This window comes from Apodemus sylvaticus, chromosome 9, assembly GCF_947179515.1.
Source record: "Apodemus sylvaticus chromosome 9, mApoSyl1.1, whole genome shotgun sequence".
NCBI lineage: Eukaryota > Metazoa > Chordata > Mammalia > Rodentia > Muridae > Apodemus > Apodemus sylvaticus.
Genome location: NC_067480.1, coordinates 106,543,879 through 106,563,385, shown reverse-complemented (window position 1 = coordinate 106,563,385; position 19,507 = coordinate 106,543,879). Strand labels below are relative to the sequence as shown.

The window sequence follows — 19,507 nt, the reverse complement described above, 5'->3', positions numbered from 1 at the left end:
GGCTCGGAGGTGAACAGACCTGAACTGGAATTCCTCGGCTAGCTGCCTCCAGTGGCGAGTCCCCAATGTGGGTAGAGAGCAAAAATGAACAACAAAAGATTCGGAGTCCTCCAGTGGCCAGTGCTAATGAATGGTGAATTTTCCGTTTGGAGCATGTATCAAAAATCACCCAGAGTTGATGACTGATGACTCAGCTTATCCTGTTTAGAATGTCACAGACCTGGGGTGTAGCAGGATATTTGTATTGGCAACAAGTTCCCGGCTGTGGCAGATCCCAGGGATGAGAACCAGTGGCTCGAGGGTGTTCCCTGACTTTTACCAGCTAATGGTATCCAAAGGTTACTGCAGTCCATTCCTCCTGGCTTTGTCATACCCTCTAGGTATGACGTTCCCAATGGCCGTCGGGCACAGGTGACCATTGGGAGTCCTGATAGAACCATCTTGGCAAAGATAATCTAAAAGGCTCTTGAACCATTCCCTTTGGCAATCAGACTATTCAAATGATGGTGCCCCCCAAGGAACTGGAATTTCCCCAGGGATCTCCCGATGAGGGAAGTGAAAGGCTGAGGCCCTGGTGCCAGCCTCAGGAGGAACCTGTCTCCCAGGAAGAGATTTGCCACAATTCAGACAGCTACTCAGATCACATTGCAAGGAGGCTGCAGACAGAAATGGGCAGGGCCAAGCCTTGATCAAGACTGCTTAGGTATGAATACCTCTTGCCCTCTGTTTAAACGTAAGCCTGTGCTACACTGCTAGCATGGGGTTGGGGAATTTTAATCCTCCTCTTCCCACTATGGCCTGCTTTTCCCTTAATTGTCTCTTTAATTAGTCACTGAGGACAGGCCTGCCGAAGACTACCTTGCCTCTTAGGGCCGTCCCTGCCCAAATGCTGACTCTAAAGAGTCAGGTAAAAGCCTGTTCAAGTATTCCAAGGAGCTATTTAAAAATAAGAACATGGCTCCACAATACACAGTTAGGTGTAGGGTCTTGGAAAGAACTTGTGTTAAGAAAAAGGGCCCACTACAGAGGCAGTAGATTCATGGGAAGCTGACCTCTGTTGAACACTTCAGTATATGTTCAAGTGCCAGTGACACGCATGTGCAAACTGCTTCCCGAGGGGCTTCTGAGCCTAGGGCTAATGTGGAATGTGGGTGATGCCTGCTTTAGAGAACTGAACTTTTCAAGATTGGAAGGACTTGCTTGCCTAGACATTGGCAGTGAAGGAAGAGCCATTGCCAGCACCCAGGGAGCTAAACTATGACCCAGTGAGCACTTACATATCCTTGGGCTTAGGTTCTTCCAGTGTTAGAAACCTTCTATATAGATCTCTTGCCTTAGGTACATTTCAAAAGCCAGTTTAGAAATAATTATTGATATTTCATTACATTAAGAAGAAAAATTAAGTTGGATCCCCACCACTGAAAACAAGTAACTCAAATTTAGTGCTAGTATTCAAAATTTAATGTTCTTTAAAAATCACCAGCAGTCAGGGATGGGTGGCACATGCCTCTAATCCCAGTATTCTATGGACTTTTAAGGAACACAGTGAGCTCCACTCTAGCCTGGGCTACACAGTGAGTTCTAGGTCAACCAGGGCTACAAAAGGAGACTGCCTTGGTGGGGGGAGGATGGGAGGGGGGAGGCAGGGGGCAACCCAAAAGCCATTAGGGGTGAGGTGGACTTCAAAATATATTACTAATTTACATGCTTGCTTCACAAACAAGATAACAGCAGAAGGGAGAACGTTGAGTACATTTAAAAAAAGACTTTATGAAATCTCATTTTCTCTTCTAGCTTGTTCTAAGACACACAATAGGCAAATGTGGCCTTTTAAATAGATCGAGTAACTCAACAAAAAGCTGAGAAAAGCAGAAAAAGGCTCTGGGGCTAGGCTTTGGGGGGGGGAAGTGACCAGGCTAGCAAACTGTGACAAGATTCTTTCCTTCCCAAAAGGGCCTAGATTAAGACTTGTAGAGATATAGAGTGAGTTCCAGGATAGCCAGGGCTACACAGAGAAACCCTGTCTCAAAAAACAAAACAAAACAAAGCAAAACAAAGAAACAAAACCCCCCAAAAAACAAAAGACGTGTAGAGAGCACACAGACACAGACACACAAAGACAGAGACACACAAACTTTAACCTGGGAGACAGGAGGTGCTTCTTACAGGAGACTAAGAAACATCACGTTTGATTTGGGCCTTTGAAAGGAGTATGTGCACTGAAACATATTCATCATTCCAAGACAGAGAATATCCAGTCCGGCTTCTAGGGAGGCGGCACACATCGCCATGTTCTCCCACCCCGCCCCAACTGATGCTTTTTGCACACGCTGTAAATATCCAAATACAAGCAAGGAAAGAAGCAACACAAAAGTGCTTCCTGTGGACCAGAGGTACGAGGATTCTATTAAGCCCCTCTTGGGTACACTTTGGAAAACACAAACATAAACAGAGAGGATCCCCGTTCTCAAGGAAGCACTGCCAGAAATTGAATCCGACCCTAAACACTCCCCATGTCAATGCCACCGAGGGGCAGAGGTGCGACCCGAGGAGTCACTGGCACGGACTGTCAGTGCTGGGCTCCGGATGCGTATTCAGACCTCTGGAAGGCTCCGACATTGCAGTACCACTAGCCCAGGGTTTGTCCCGGCGTCGGAGGCGCGGCCGGGCCCGCCTACGCACCAAAGCGACTGCGCAGCGTGGCCACCTTGTCTACCACGTGACTACCGTCACTGCCTCCTTGAAGCTCCGGTTGCCATCTTAAATCCTGGCTGGCCCGGGTCCCTCTCCCTCCTCCTCCCCGGCCGGGCAGCGGTGACAGGGTGCGGTTGGCCGCCCCGGCCGGTCCGGTCGGTGAAGCCAGTGGGATTCTGAGGGCAGGGCGAGGAGTGGGAGCTCACGGGGACCGCGGCGAACACGCGAACCGGCGGGCCGCCCAGGTACTGGCACGGAGGGGGCGGGTCCCTGCGCTCCGCCCCGCCCCTCAGAGGCCAGCGCCGGGGCCCGCGGCCCTTGCCCGTTTCCAGTATGGCTGCCCGCCGTGCCTGACCCGCGGCCTCTCCGTTCCGGCTCTTCGTAGGCGATGCCGATGCCGAGGCTGTGACTGACACTCTCGCTCCCACGCACGCACCGACCCGGACCCACGCCGGGAGCCCGAGCCCTGGGCCCACAACCGCTCTCTCCTCCGGCACCGCGGCCACAGCCCGGACCACGGCTCCCGCGCCGCTGCGGTCGCCTCGCGGAGCAGGGTCGCGCCGGACCTCGAGCTCGGCGGTCCCCGGCCGGCCAGGATGGGGAAGCGGGCGGGAGGAGGAGCAGCCGCCGCCGCCTCCACGTCCCCCGGGGCCGGGCTGGAGCCCGCGGCCGGCCGCGGCGGGGGTCCTCGGAGCGCGGCCGCCGGCCTCCTGGGAGCGCTGCACCTGGTGATGACCCTCGTGGTGGCTGCGGCGCGGGCCGAGAAAGAAGGTGGGTTGCCGGCGGCGGGCGGTGGGCGGCAGGCGGCGGGCGGCGGGCTGCGGGCGGGAGAGGGAGGCCCGCGGCTGGCGCCGGCGCGAAGTTGCCGGGTCGAGCCCCGTCCCGAGCCGGCGACTCGCGGTTCGGCGAGCTGCCGGGTCGACCGCGCGCCGCGGCTCTGTTGCTGCTCCGCGATCCCTTCCCCTCACCGTCCCCCGGTCTGTCCCTCGTCTGCTGTCAGTGCCTATTTCAGAACTTCCCGAGCTCTCGTGGGTTCCTGCCACTTGGCCCGCTATGTGAGGAGGCACCCCGCTTTTAGGCTTCTTGGTGGCTCCTGCTAGGTCGATCGCGGGACGCTTTTCTTGTTTCCCCTTTGTCGGGTTTTAATTTGGGCATGCGGACGGAGCTCACTTTAGAATGCGGTGGTTAAAAAACACACACACACACAAAACCCGAGACTGGTGGAAATACACGGCTTATAAAATTTATATTTGCTGGGACATCTCTTTAGTGTTTCTTTAGTGTTCTTCTTCAGTATCCCTTTGCGGTATGGAGGATTGTTTGCTTGCTATTAGCTCTAAATAGAACCTCATTTGCCTCTAGTAAGCTACTGGAAGCCGGTTTCCATTTCTGCTTTAATATTCTCACGTAATTCGTGCCTTTCTCTTTGATGTGTGAGCCCTGAGAAACAAATGTCAAGTTCCCAGCTTGCACAACCTTTCACCTGTAATTCACAATTGAAGCCTCCTGTTTTAAAAACTCCCCTAATATTGTAAGGCTGTAAAACTGGTACTTTGACAAGGTCAGAAATTACTTTGTAATCTTGAAGATCAAAACTGGTTTAGGGTGGTGTGGAGGGGGTCTGGACTACCTGTTTCTGAACATGAACCCACAGAGGAGTGTGAGCGGTCACAGAGCCTTCATGAATTATTTCACAGTGAATGCTGCTTTTGTTTTTTCGACTAAGAAAACTAATTAAATTATTTTTCATTATACACCAGAGAAATTCTACAAGGAAATAATTTCTTGCCTTATAATTTCGAAGTTGTTTTCCTGTATGGTTATAAAGTCATTGTTACTGTCTGGCAGCTGCAAAGGTAAACCAGATTAGCCTTTAAGGGCAATTATGTGCCAGTTTACTCTTTATTTTCCTTATAAACATTACATTTCTTCATTTAACTCTATAAATATGTCAGCCTGGTTAACACACAAGCAGGGATTTGGCAGAGGCAAGATTATTTTAAGCATAAAAAATGCCACTTTAAGATTGTCAGACTTGAGATTGTCATAGTTATTATTTATGATCTCCTGTTAGTTTAGTGTCCTTATGGGTGACCATGGTAGCCAACGTTTGCACGTGTGTGAGTAAACCCTTTATGGTTTGATAACTGAATGGGCATGTCTGCTTCACTGTGACCTAGAGGGCACACGCTCTGCTTTGCTGCTGATTGCCTGGTGTGGTGCAGGCAGGCGCACAGTAGGTGCCCAGCTAGGCGCTTTTGAGTCTCATGGACTGGGAACTGAAGCAGCGATTGAATCTAAGTTTTCATTATCCTTCTAAAGACTATTATTTTTTAATTGTCATTTTATACACTAATTTTGGGAGTACAGTTAAGTAAATAAATTTATTGTTTGAGGACATTAGTCTAAATATATTTGCGTATTCCATTTGCATAATTTACAAATGCCCATGCACTTCTCTACTCTTCATAAATATATGCAAGGGCTGAGCCTGTGGAATAGCTGCCAAGGTGGGAAGTATGAAAGGAAGTGATTGAACCAGCCTCCGGGTCTGGCCGGACCAGACATCCTCTGTGGCTATGCTGTATCTGGGGGAACAATTTGTATGGACCAAATGGTTATTTAAGATATTAGGAGTACTTATATTAATATAGATTACATGCCTTGGTCTATCATAAACAGGTCTGGTTTTAATCAAATGCTCCAAAAAAATCTCTCAGTAAATGTTCTATTTTCAAAACATGCTTCTAGATCAAATACCAGTCATGTTTTTATTTTGTATAAGTCGGGGAAATGGAATTGATTTTCACCCAGGATTGTGACACAATGTCTTTGACCTCTGATGTGGCACTAATATAACATTTGCCCCAGTGCTGCTGAGTTTTTGTTTTTAGGAAGTTTGGTTAGACTTATAATGATAGCTAAGTTTTGTTTATCTCTTTACTCCCTGGGGATATTCTATGTCAAGTATTATAGTGTGACTTTTCCAAGAAGGAATCCACCAGCACATTTAGTGGTAGTTCAGCTCTCTGAGTATTTTGTATGTTTGTATGTTTTTCCTGCACTACAGTAGACTTTCCTAGAAAATCAAGGCAAAGTAGAAGTCACTGTCCCCTAGAGGAAAGCTGCGGGCAGAGCTGGGTGGCCAGATGCAGTTCTGAGTGCTGGAAGCCCGTGACAACTTGAGCCATTCCTTGTCTTTACAGTCTTCTCTTAGGACTAGTATCTGAGCACACATCTTAACAGGTCAGTCCGTGAAGGCTGTTATCTATGGTCCTGAGGTAAGGGTCCTTTGAGTGCGCTTGGATGTTTGTAAAAACTTTGAGATAGTTGCCAGACCTAAAGTCTCTATAATTACTACAGATAACCTGGTTGGTGTCAAGAGTTTTCTTTCTTTCTTTCTTTTTTTTTTTTTTTTTTTTGGTTTTTTTTTCGAGACATGGTTTCTCTATGTAGCTCTGGCTGTCCTGGAGCTCACTCTGTAGACCAGACTGGCCTTGAACTCAGAAATCCGCCTGCCTCTGCCTCCCAGAGTGCTGGGATTACAGGCGTGCGCCACCACCACCCGACCTAAGAGTTTTCTTGAGAGTAACATAGACGTACTAAAAACAGAAAGTCTGTTTGTTTCTCTGTAATAAAATAAATTATAAAAATATGCCCAGTGAAGATATATACATGTTATGTGACTTGATGGAGTCTTGAGCTATAGCTCAGTCATTATGGTAAGCAAGCCTTCTTTTTTTTTTTTAAGTTTTATTTTATGTGTTTGAATGTCTTGCCTGCCATGTATGCTGTATGAATGCCCCTCGCTCTACAGAGGAAGGAAGGGGTCAGACCCCTTGGAGCTGGGGTTACAGATGTTGGGAGATACCTGATACTGGCCTTTAGACCGGAACCTGGTCCTCTGCAAGAACAGAAATACTCTTTCACGTACACACATGCCCAGCTGATACGTTTTTTAAAGTATCTTATTCATTTCATTGTGAAGTTGATTTTGGAGGCGTGGTGCCTTTTGACTTACTCTAAACTTACCGTTTACATACCTAGTAAATAAAGCTTGGGGCTGATTTTTGGACTGGTTCAGTAACAGTATGAGTCTGAAGGCCTGAGTGTTTCCATTAACTGGTGGTTAAAGGCAAGGCCAAGTCTATAGTGTTATTAAGACATTTATTTATTTATTTATTTATTTATTCATTCATTCATTCATTCATTTATTTATTCTCTGCCCACGAGTGATGGTTTCGTGCATAAATTTTATTTTCAGCTGTATTTGTGCCATATACAGAAAATGGTATTCTCTATGCAAAGCATAAGAACCAAGTGCTTAGGACTTGAGGCCAGAAGAAGGGAGATAAAAGCCTGTTAGTGATTTGTCTGTCTTGGGCTCATAGACTGAATTAGAGAGATATGCACTTTCTAACGTAAAGTTACATGTTAAGGAGAGTGGGGTGTTTTGCCCTCTGGGTAGGACGGCTGCATTTTAAAAAGAGCCTGTACAGAATGAACACTCTATGAACGAGCTTGTTTTGCTTTTTCTAAAAGCTGTTTAGTAGTAGTCAGAAGCATTGGAGTCCCAGAGTGGGGAAGTATGCCCTTTGTTTTCTGATAAATATTTTCCTCCTCTTTCCAATATTTCTCTCTCTGTAAATTCTTACAGTGAGTCCTGATAGGTACCTCTGAAGAAATGAGCTTTGGAAGCAGTTGTAAAATCATCTAATTTGTTGCCCAGCCTCTTGATAAAACATGTTCCTCTTGGTGGTGCAGTAAATGTCTTTACTGGGTTCTCAGTATCTTAGAAATGCTCTCCCTTGTGGCTTGAGATCTCTTTTTGGTTTGCAAAATCAAGGGGTCTGTATTCTCCATTTTGTCTGTTGAGAGCATCTTGGGCCTTATGTGAGGAGTAGACTTTGAACTTCTTGGTTGTCACTGTGTCCTAGCCAGCTGTCACTGCTCTGCATGTGCCAGTGGATGGTGTCTGTCTGCATCTGTGTGTCTGGGCAGGATTAGCTTACACTATCTCTCATTTCCCAGTTGTTATTAGTGCTGCGTTATCCCTCAGCCACACTGAACTCAGTCTTGACCCTTTACTTGGCGGGGCCAATGTCTGTGGCCCCTCCTCTGGTCAGCTCGGGGTGCCCAGTCTGCAGCCTCCTGCCTCCCGACTTCTGCTGTTTGTCCAGTCCTGTTCTCTTCCAGCATGTGGATGGAGTCTATTCATTCATTTTATGCAATCAATTAAGCAATTAATCAATTTCAGCAGTCATTAATGTGATTCCACAGCCTCCTTCACCTGGACTAGACTTTCTGTGAGGCATTTGTGGCACGAACATGGTTTTGTATGAAGATTTCCTTGAAATGATCTCACCTTCCTTTTTTTTTTTTTTTTTTTTTTAAACTGATGACTTGGAGTTTAGAGTCAAAAATAGGTAAAAATCCTCAGGTGTAGTTGTCCTTAGGAAGTGTGACAGTAGGATATTGGGTAACACCATTTATCCTTTCCCACATGTTACTTCTGATTATGACTAGAATGAGTTGCTATACTTATCTAAACCTTCACTCCTGGGGCCAGAGAGATAGCTCAGTAATAAGAACGAGTATGCTCTTGTGGACCCACATTAGGTTTCCAACTCCCACAAGGCTCCCAGCTGCCTGCAACTTCTCTCCCGGGAGCTCTGATGCTCCCCCGCATTCATGCACAGCACCCCACACAGATGTACAGCAAACATGTAATTAAAGTAAAAAATAAATAATTAAACCATCGCTGCCTTGACTTCAGGACTTTTAAGATTTTCAGATCCTCAAAATAGTGAGACTGGCATTGTATCAGTAACAGCTGGTAGGTAGTGAGGGAGGCTGGGGCTCCATGCAGACCGTTGCTTCCTGAACCAGGCCATGTAGTTCCTGGTGAGTGTTCATGCGTGTGGTGTCGAGCTAAGTTCTCACTGGAGAAAGAGCAAGCATGTCCGTGCACCAGGTAGTTGGTTTTGTTACTGTGTTTTTCTAAGACTAGCTCTCTCCCTGGAACTAGCTGGGTTGACCGGCCTTGAATTGGAGTAGATCGCTTGCTTCTGCCTCCAAAGGGCTGGGATGAAAGCTGTGTGCCCCCGCAACCAGCTGCTTCCTTGAATTTCAGTAGTCCTATTCTGTCAACTTGGTGAACATTGAAATGCTCACAGCCCATTCTGGATCATCAGAGTTCTTAAAAAGAAAGTAACCTATTAGTCCAGGGTATTGAATATTTGCTATTGGTAGCTACTGGCTGTTGTATTTCGTGAGTTAGAAGCCTGTTTTTGTTGCTCGAGTTAAGCAGTGTTGCGTTCTGCAAATCCTCCTTGGCTCTTTTGGTATGCCAGGCTGGTCTAGACCTGGGCATTATTCTTGGAAGTTGGTCTTAGATTAAAACATACTAAAGACAATCAGGGCCGGGAGTAGAATTTGCTGTGATGTTCGTTGTTGATTTGAGGCAGAGTCCTCCTAACTGCGGTGCCCAGGCTGGCCTCCAGCCCCTCACTCTGCTTCAGCCTCCTGATGGCAGGCAGGCACCAGCATGCCCAGGGAGATTTTGCTTTGATGGAAAACCAAGTCTCTTGTAGACTTCATTTTGAAGGCCAGGGTTTCAGAAGAAGCTTGGTTCTGATGCTTTGGTTTTTCTTACAAAGACATTCGAGAAGCATCACTTTGCTTCATTCAGTTTGATACAAAACGTGGGGAAAAGGTCTGAAAAATTCTAAGGTATAACAGGACCCTTGACATGATCTCTCAGGATCAGAGTGTAAAACTTGCGGTGGTGGCGCACGCCTGTAATCCTAGCACTCTGGGGGCAGAGGCAGGCAGATTTCTGAGTTTCGAGGCCAGCCTGGTCTACAGAGTGAGTTCCAGGGACAGCCAGGGCTACACAGAGAAACCCTGTCTTGAAAAAAACAAATCCAAAAAACAAAACAACAACAACAACAAAAAACTTGCATTGTTTGTATATCTTTTTTGTTATGAAATCCCACAAAATTTACCATATTAATCGTTTTAGCTATGCAGTTCAGTTACATTAAGTTTATTCACATGTACTGCAATAGGTCCCCAGAACCCTTTCATCAAGCATCTAACCCTTTGCCTATAAACAACTTCCATTTCTCACCACTACTCCCCCATCCTGGCCACGGTGTCTGAATTTGATGAGAGTTGCCTAACATATAAGTGGACTCCCACAGCACTGTCTTTTTGACTTGTTTTATTTTATTTGGCATAATGTCTGTGAAGCTTATGTTGGAGCATGTGTTGGAATTTGCATCTTCTCCCTGTGTGGGCCAGGCTGGCCTCAGACTTGGGGCCTCCTTTTGAGGCTCTACAGTGCTGGGCCTCCAGGCAGGCAGGCAGGCAGGCAGTTTCTTCTTTCTTTCCTCAGTAACTAGGGACTGAACCCAGGGGCCATGGTGATGCTAGGTAAGTGCCCTGTCACTCAGCTGCACCCCTGGCTCTTTTTAACTTTTATTTGGACTTTGTCAGGGTCTCCCTAGGTTGCCTGGGTGGGTCTTGAGTGCTAGGCAGTTTAGCTAAGCCTTGAACTTGGAGCCTTACTGTCTTAGCATCCCAAACTGGAGTAGGTAGGATTCTAAGCATGTGCCATCGGGTGTGGCTCTTTTTTTTTTTTTTTTTTTTTTAAGAGATAGGATCTTTATAGTCCAGGTTAGATTTGAACTCAACAATCTTCTTGCCCTGGCTTCCTGAGTGCAGGGTTATATTTGTCTTCAGCCATGTTCAGCCTGGTTTCTTTATTATTCAATTTTTAGTATACAAAATAATGGGTTTCATTATAACATTTTCATACACAGATGCCATGGTACCTTATTACTATTTACTCCTGCACAGCCCTCCCTCTCCCTCCTTCCCCTCTGCTTTTATGTCACATGGAGGAATTTCAGTACCGTGTATGTTGATGCCAATATGGAAGAGAATACCCAGTATATGGTAGAAAATTCCCAGGATATGGTAGAGAATACCCAGTATATGGTAGAGAATACCCAGTGAATGGTAGAGAATACCCAGTGAATGGTAGAGAATACCCAGTGTATGGTAGAGAATACCCAGTGAATGGTAGAGAATACCCAGTGTATGGTAGAGAATACCCAGTGTATGGTAGAGAATACCCAGTGTATGGTAGAGAATACCCAGTGTATGGTAGAGAATACACAGTATTTGCCTTTCCTACCCTCACTATTACCCACCAGCCTGGTTTTATGTATGTTTTATGCAGGTGTATGTGGGCACATGTGTGTGTGTGTGTGTGTGTGTGTGTGTGTGTGTGCATATAGAAGTTAAATGACAACTTCAGGTGTTATCCTTAGTCCCCCACCTTGTTTTTTGCTTGTTTGTTTGAGATAGGGTCTCACTATGTAGCTCTGGCTGTCCTGGAACTCATTATGTAGAGGAGGCTGGTCTCAGACTCACAGAGTTCTGCCTGCTTTTGGCTCCTGAGTGGTGGTGTGTGCACTTGTATGCCCCTTCCCCTCCTTGTGCTTTGAGACAGGGCTTCTCAGGTCCTGGGTCTTGCTGATTAGATGAGGCCCTCCCCACTCTTTGGACCAGGGATTGCAAGCATACACTGCCGAGGTGTTTACTCAGGGTTAGCAGTCACATTCAGGCCCTTGTGCCCCTCGTGTTTACTCAGGGTTAGCAGTCACATTCAGGCCCTTGTGCCCCTCTTTCCAGACACCAAGCTGTCTGTGATTTCTTAACTTTCAAAGGCAGAGTAACATGCCTTAATACGGAATTACCTCCTGTTTCATCTGTCCGTTCATCGGTGGACTCTTGGACTGCCTCTGCCTTTTGGGTTTATGAATCATGCCACAAGGATAGGTGTGCAGACATCTTCAAGAGCCTCCTTTCACTTCTCTAAGTGTGAAACAGGTTTCTGCATCATATGCTAGTCTTATTTTTAACTTTTTAATGGATGCACTTTTTTTTTGTAGTAGCTACACTATTTTCCACAGAGGTGCTTTGCTCATCTCACCTGCATTTCTAGCGCGCTTAGAGATGCAGTTTGTCGTCCACAGTTGGTGGAGTGGGGCAGCAGCCAGGTAGAGCTCAGCCTCTTGTCAGATGCTGCTGTGGCTCCCGGCTCCTCTGAAGGGCTGCTCTCTGCTTAGCAAGTGAAGCCATGGTCAGCACCCAGCAGGCCAGGGCATGCTCTGCATGCAGAGAGAGTCTTTCTGGGGTGGAATAGTGGTCATGGTTATGTTCTAGATCCAGGGAGCTACTTTGAGTAGTCGTTAGCACTGCCAGCAGGCAGCAGTGGCGTGCTCTAGATGCAGGGAGTTACTTTTTGTTTAGCGGCTTTGGTTCCTGCTCAGGAGCCTTGCCTGAGCTGTTGTCTGGGCCTCTGAGAAGGTTACTGAGAATCGTGCCAAAGAGGGAGAGGTAAGAAAGAAGATACAGGCTAGGATTCGATCCAGTTTGATTGGAATCCTATAGAGTCTTATAAATAGCACATTTCTGAATATTGTCAGTTCTTTCCTGACTGCATCGGGATGAATTTATAGTTACAGAGTATTGTGCGCTACTTGAGGTTAGGGCGTGTTGTCACTAGTCCTAGCCATTTAAAGGGGTTCACCACACCCAGACATGGTGGTGCATGCCTGTAGTCCTAGCACTAAGAAGCCTGAGGTAGGAAGTTCACATTGGAAGCCAGCCAGAGGTGACATAGTAGGACAATTGGCCTCGTGTGTGTGTGTGTGTGTGTGTGTGTGTGTGTGTGTGTGCAGACATGTGTGCATGTGTCGAGTTCTGCACTGGTAGGTGTCGATTTTTGTTTAACAAATGCTCGAGATAATGATATTATAGATAGGAAAAGTTTATTTTGGCTCATACTATGGAGATTTTGGTCTGTGACCCTTTAGATTCTGCTCTTAGGTTTGTGGCAAAGCATGTTGGGAGGCTGTGGCAGAGCAGAGTTGTTGAGCACGTGTCCTGGACACACCAAGAGCACAGGTCTCAGCTCCTGTAGTTTTTTCCACTCCTGGTAGTACCAGGACGCTGCCTCTGGGACCCGGACCGTTGCAGCACCCCTGGATCTAAGCTAGCTGTAGGAGAAGTGACAAAACAGTGGCCATTCAAGGTGACCCAGAATGTAGAGAAAGCGCATCTGACCTGATGCCCTCTTTACGCCCTTGGCTTTCAGCGCTTTAGGGCTGTGTGGCGGTTGACCTTGCTTCCCGTTGCTCCTGCTCAGGAGCCGTTCAGGTTCCCTGAGGCCTTTCTTGCTCCCCAGGGTGGCGCTGTTTGCACTGCAGACCTCAGCACATTCAGTCCTCACTCGATGACAGCCTCCCTCTCTGCTTCATATTTGTTTAGCCTTGGCTGGAGTGTACCTGTGGCGTCAGACCCAAGTACTGCTGGGGGGACAATTTACTCAAGATTCTAGCTTTCCATAAGGAGAGGTGGTGTGATCGATATGTGAGCTCTTCCCATGCTTACAGCTTACAGCTTGACTTTGGGAGTTGCATCTCCCACATCTCCACCTCCCAGACAGGGTCTCTGTATACTCTGGCTGTCCCAGAACTTCCTCTGTAGACCAGGATGGCCTTGAATTTAGAGATCTGCCTGCCTCTGCCTCCCTAATGCTGGGATCAAAGGCGTGCGTCACCACTGCCTGGCAGAGGGTGGTGGTTGTTGTTTTTCTTTCTTTTTTAAAAAAATTAAACAAAAATGTATATTAATTGTACAAGTAAAAACATCATCAAAATGTGTGTGTGTTAACTTGTGCTATATGAAATTGGCGTTTTTCTAGGGACAAAGTGATTAAATACCATAGCAGTTTCCCTACCTAATATTGATTTGATTTTTGTATGAGTTACTACCTTGGCTAGAGTTTGAGAACAGCGTTATGTAAGTAGTTTAAAAGTCGCCTTGCTTTATTCCAATCACTAAGGTAGAGACAGACACCTTAGATGTCTCACTTCCACTTATGATTGAAGCATTTGATTAAAATGAGATGTCCTTGATACAGTGTTCTGAAATACTTTGGTCTTAAGTATTATCAGGAGTAGAGGTTACATTTTATCTGGTGAAATTGTCCAGGTGTTTTGCTAGTGGTTTGACTGTGTGAAGGGCAGCAAGCCGTGTCCTCCCAGCTGGCTTCCTCCCCAAGACTGTTTCCTCTAGAAAACCTATCCATCTTTTTCTTTCGGTTTGGGTGTTTTGTTTTGAGGCTGAGTGAATGTCCCTAGAGGTGGGCCCCCAGGCTGGGCTGCTGGTGTGAGCAGCTGGGGCCCCCAGGCTGGGCTGCAGGTGTAAGCAGCTGGGGCCCCCAGGCTGGGCTGCAGGTGTGAGCAGCTGCATCACACACTTTCACCTGCTGGATGGCTTCTCTGTATAGTGTGGATCTTTAAAAACTGCAACTTTTACAACAGTGTTTTAAAATAGTTCAGACACTGCAGGGAGCTGTCTTCAGTATTAGCAGCAACAACAAATGCCCAAAGAACAAACTCTTAAGAACCAGGAAAAGCATTCTTGAAGGACATAATACTCAGTGAAAGATACTTGCTCACAGTGGAAACACAACTTAAGATCAGTTCTCTCTTATTTAACCTGATAACACTTAAAAGTATAAACAGAACTTTTTATGGCACTGGGAACGTTGATAAATGTTACAGAGAAAATGAATGTAGAAATGCTGGGTGGGTGCTGGAGGATGGATGGAGCTGCAAGGGCGTGGTGAGCACAAGCCAGGTATTGGGACGGGCTGTTAAAACTCCTGCGTGAGGGCCTCAGGGATCCATTAGTGGGTTACAGTTGGGTAGAGTAATGGACCAAAGTCTAGATGGTTCATATAAGATGATTGGCAATCTGACAGAGGGTGTCCATGTGATCAGCTCTAAATAAATACCTTTGAACCCATTATCAGCTTCCAATAGAAGCTTTACCAGGTTATCGGAACAGCTATAGTGGCTTAAAACAACACAAATCATTCTCTCCTGGTTCTAGAGGGCAGCAGTCTTAGATCTCGGAGCAAGGTGTTAGTAGGCTGTGTGACTTCAGTGGCTTAGTCTGTGTGTACGGCCTTACACCCCTTGGCTTCTCTCTCTCTCTCTCTCTCTCTCTCTCTCTCTCTCTCTCTCTCACACACACACACACACACACACACACACACACAGTTTTTGTGGCTTTTTGTTTTTCAAGACGGGGTTTCTATGTGTACCCTGGCTGTCCTGGAACTCCTAGAACAGTCTGCCTCTGCCTCCCCAGTGCTGGGACTAAATGTGTGCACCACCGCTGCCCCGCCTTCATAACTCCTTTTAAACATGAGCCCCTCTTCATCCTGCCTGGCCTCTTGTTTCTGTTCTTTTCTCTTTAGTTATCTGTCACCCCCTTTTAGACTGAGGAAGTTTGGCTTGATGACATCTTTTAACTTTTGTTGTGCGTTTGGAGATGATTTTTTTTTCAGTGAGGGGTGGTTAATATGAATTACCAAGCTTGTAGTTCTTGCTTGGTGATCAATGTCATCCTTTAAATGTATTGTTGGCATTGTTTGACCAACATTTGTTTAGGAAGTTTGCTGTTAGGAGGTACACTGTTCATCTCACCTCAGCATTCATCTGTAGAAATGCTGTTTCCGCTTCGCTTCCTGTATTTTATTTCTCTTTTCTCTACTTCCTTTTGCATGCTAGGGCTCAGCCCAGGACCTTGGGCACGCTAGGTGAGCACTACACCACAGAGCTACAATCCCAGCCTCATTTTTCTCCTTAAAAAATTAGGTTTTTTTTTGGTACAGAAGGCGGAGTCCAGGGTCTTGCTTGTGATGTGCTCTTTTACCTTTCTGCCTTGAGGTGGTGTTTCAGTGAGTTCCCAGCTGGCCTTGCACTGCCCAAGCTGTGGTAGGACTTGCTGTCTTCCTCTCTCTAGAGCCACAGCCAGCGGCTGCCATCTTCCTGAACTCACAGAACACATGTATGTTTGTCATACTGTGTTGCACCCCTCAGTCAGCTCTCAATGAGCTATGGCTCATTGCTCTTGTATGTTTTCCTGTGTGCTAAGTAGCCTTGGGTTGAGTGCCGAGAGCGGGGAGGCCTACATTGGTAGGTGCTATTAGGGTATATTTTATTCTCCTGATGTAATTGTCGTCTCCGGGGCTTACTGCCTCCATCTGCTAACCTAGCCCTGGTCCTGGAAGCTTCTAGTCTCCATACAAGCTTATCTAGGTCTAGATAAGCTCACCTTTTCTAGTTCTTTCTGAACTCTAGCTGGTTGGTTCAACTCAGCTGTTCTGGCTCAAACTCCTCTCCAAACTGACTGATTCAATCTGGCTTCTCTGTCTTTCGGTTTCTCCTGAGTGGCTCTGCTTGGCCTCATACTAACTGTGGCAACCTGTTCTAATCTGCTGCTCCTTCTCCCCTCTGACTTGGTCTGTCTCCACCTGTGTCTAGCTCGTTCTCTCTGCACCCTGTCTCTGCACCCCTGTCCCAGGAAAACTGCCTCCTCTCCTCTCTCCCTGCACTGCCCTCTTAAGTAGCTTCCCTATCCTCCTCATGAGAGTCGGGCATAGCCTCTCCTGTCAAATCTTTCTCTGATTCGTCACTCTGTCTGCCACTCAACTAGACATCACTTTCAAACATGGCTGCTTCCTTCTACAAACTGACTTTACCTTCATTGTCTGGGATTAAAGGTGTGTGCTAAGGCTGAGCCACACCACAACTGGAAAGAGATGTTTGTTTGTTTGTTTGTTTGTTTTAGTAAATAACACACTCTTGGGGTTCACAGTGCAATCTTGCAACACGATGCTGGTATCTTTATTCCTTGTAACTGTTTTGAGTTATGGCAGAAGATGCAGGAAAGTGACTTGGAAATGTCTACACTCCTTAGATTGAGGTCTTGCTTGTTCTTGTTCATCTGTGCTTGCTTGTTTCTGGTGATGCTGGCCTTGGATAAGCAGGCTCTGTCCCTTCAGAGTGCATCCCTAGTCCCTTGAGGTCTGCAGCTGGGCGGCTCAGGTTTGGATTGTTCTCCAGAACTGGGGCATGACTTCTTGGTATACCCTCCAGTTTTCTGTGAGTCATAAGGTTTAGTTTTTGTTTTTCAGTTTCATGGATTGGAATAGGTGGTGTTTCTGACTCACATGAATGCCAGACAAGGTGACACTGGTCCTTTTGATCAATTCCTTCCCCAGCCTTAGTTACCTCAGGTATATGTGTGGTCAGCAGTTTGCCGAGTGCGCACTGGAGAACCCCTTAAAGAAAATTTGTTTTGTTTTTTTTTGGGGGGATTTGGTTTTTTTCGAGACAGGGTTTCTCTGTATAGCCCTGGCTATCCTGAAACTCACTCTGTAGACCAGGCTGGCCTCGAACTGAGAAATCCTCCTGCCTCTGCCTCCTAGAGTGCTGGAATTACAGGCGTGGCTAATTTGTTACTTTTTTACATTTATTTTTATTATTTTTAAGTGTGTGTGTTTCTGTATACACATGGGTGCCCTTAGAAGCCAGAAGTGACAATTCCCTTTGTGCTGGAGTTAGAGGTTGTTATGAGCCACCATGTGGGTGTAGAATCAAACTGTGGTCTTCTGCAAGCAGCCAGTGCTCTTAACCCCTGAGCTCTCTCTCTCCCCGTCCTTGAGGCTCCTGGGCCGCAGCTGCCTTCCCTGGTATTTTTTTCTTAGGAATCCTCACTGCCTGCTGTCTGTGCAGTCTCGGCTTTGTCCCAGCTTTGACTTGGAGAATTCTCTGGGCTCTACAAGCTTCTCCTGCACACTGTGGCCAGCAGTGCCCCGCCGAGCCCGCTCGCCTCCTGCCTCCTTCATGCTGCTTCTTGCTTCCAGTGTCCATGGCCCAGACACCCAGACAGGTCGGAGCAATCGCCCCAGTTTGTTTGTTTTTTCAAATTTATTTATTTAGTATATGAAAGTACACTGTAGCTGTCAGGCACTACAGAAGAGGGCGTCAGAGCTCGTTACAGATGGTTGTGAGCCACCATGTAGTTGCTGGGAATTGAACTCAGGACCTTCGGAAGAGCGGTCAGTGCTCCTAACTACTGAGCCATCTCTCCAGCCCCCAACCTCCCCATCTTAAAAACATCTGAGTAGAACCCTGATTTCCACTGCACCCATGGCTGCCGCCCCTCACATGACCTACCATTTTCACAGGGTACTGATGATGACATGACGGAGCCCTGCCAGGGAGCCGAGTGGACATCATCGTGTTCTCTACAGGTACACTGCTTGTAGTGCCACTGTCCTCTGCCTCAGACATTTCCTCTATATAATAAAGAAGGATGACTTTACATAGAATTTTCATAATCTGCATGCATGAAACCATATTAGAAGCAGTAAAATTGTAAGCCTGCTTTTAGTATGTTGATTTTTGTATGGCTTTTCCTCTGTAAATAGACTTTAAGGCTTCTCTGCGCAGCTTTCACTGTCCTGGAACTCTGTAGACCAGGCTGGCCTCGAACTCAGAGATTCGCCTGCTGCAGCCTCCCAAGTGCTGGGATCAAAGGCATGCACCACCACCCTTAACCCTTAACACCACCCTTAAAAATGAGAGGTGTAACTCTCATTTTTGTGTTGAGATTTTCTTCAGGCTTTTGTGTTTGTTAATTTCTACAAATTTTTCAAGCTTATAAAAAAATATTACCTGCCAGGCAGTGGTGGCGCACGCCTTTAATCCAGCACTTGGGAGGCAGAGGCAGGCGGATTTCTGAGTTCAAGGCCAGCCTGGTCTACAGAGTGAGTTCCAGGACAGACAGGGCTACACAGAGAAACCCTGTCTTGAAAAATCCAAGAAAGAAAAGGAAGGAAGGAAGGAAGGAAGGAAGGAAGGAAGGAAGGAAGGAAGGAAGGAAGGAAGGAAGGAAGGAAGGAAAAAAAAAAAGAAAGACAGACTACCACACACACAATTTCAGGAAATATGTTAGTTGGCTTTTTCCTCTTAGAAATCATACAAAGGTTGCTTCCGTTTATCACACTGACTTCTTTGTTGCTGTTGCTTGTTTATCAAACAGAGCAGGTGCTGACATGCGTGCCTGTGCTCGTTTCCTCAGCAGGCCTTCAGCAGTGTGCCATGGCAGCGAGCGAGCGGTTACAGACTCTCCGCAGAGGTTGGGATCAGAGGGCACACAGGCTCCTCTGCGAAGGCTCTGTGCTCTCTGTGGATGGGATGATTCACTGGCAGTTCTGAACAATTAGCTTCCCTGCCCCTGTCACGTGTCACTCCGCATACGTGCTGCTGCAGCTATCTCTGGGCGCAATATTTGACTTCTGTCTTCATATGTTAAAATCACAGCTGATAAAACTCTAAGGCTGACATCACTGTGCACCGGGAGTCAGCAATGTCAGTCATCTCTGTGCTCTTGTCTCTCCCATAAGAGAGGCTTGCAGTCGGTGAACGGGGTGGGGCTGGTTTGGAAGTGCGCCCTCCCCTGTCCTGCACGTCCAGGGTGAAAGGGAGCTGTAGACCCAGAAGGGCAGGCTGTTGGAAGCTGGTCAAATGCTTGAGGGTGCTTTGTCTTTGTGGCAGAACTCCATCTGAGTTGTCCTCCTCTCTGCTGACCTAGCCCTGGGACGCAGTCAGCTGGGCACCTGTCCTTTCATTTTACCTGGCTGGCTACTGCTTAATTCCTTGTCTGCTGGATAGGTGAGCCAAAGCTTCTCAGACAGTGGCTCTTGCACATTAGTTTGTCATTTACTAGCCATGCAGTTCCCTGAGTGGAGTCTGCAAGCGTGGGCTCTCTCTCAGTGACATGAGCATGCCTATGCTTCCTGCCTTCCTTGGGCACTTTGTATAGGTCGAGGAATGTTAGTTTCTGGTGGCTTTTTACAGAGAGACATCCTGCC

The 19,507-nt window shown here is 46.9% G+C and overlaps 1 protein-coding gene across 3 annotated transcripts in view; it reads left to right on the top strand.

The window, feature by feature from the left end:
* Positions 1-3,188: 3,188 nt before the first annotated feature.
* Tmem131 (transmembrane protein 131) overlaps positions 3,189-19,507 on the top strand; it is a 141,647-nt gene continuing 125,328 nt past the window's right edge. For all 3 annotated transcript variants that reach the window (XM_052192990.1, XM_052192989.1, XM_052192991.1), the window contains exon 1: positions 3,189-3,465. In XM_052192990.1, the coding sequence (XP_052048950.1) occupies positions 3,291-3,465 (175 nt within the window). In that variant the 5' untranslated portion in view covers positions 3,189-3,290. The remainder of the gene's footprint in view (positions 3,466-19,507) is intronic.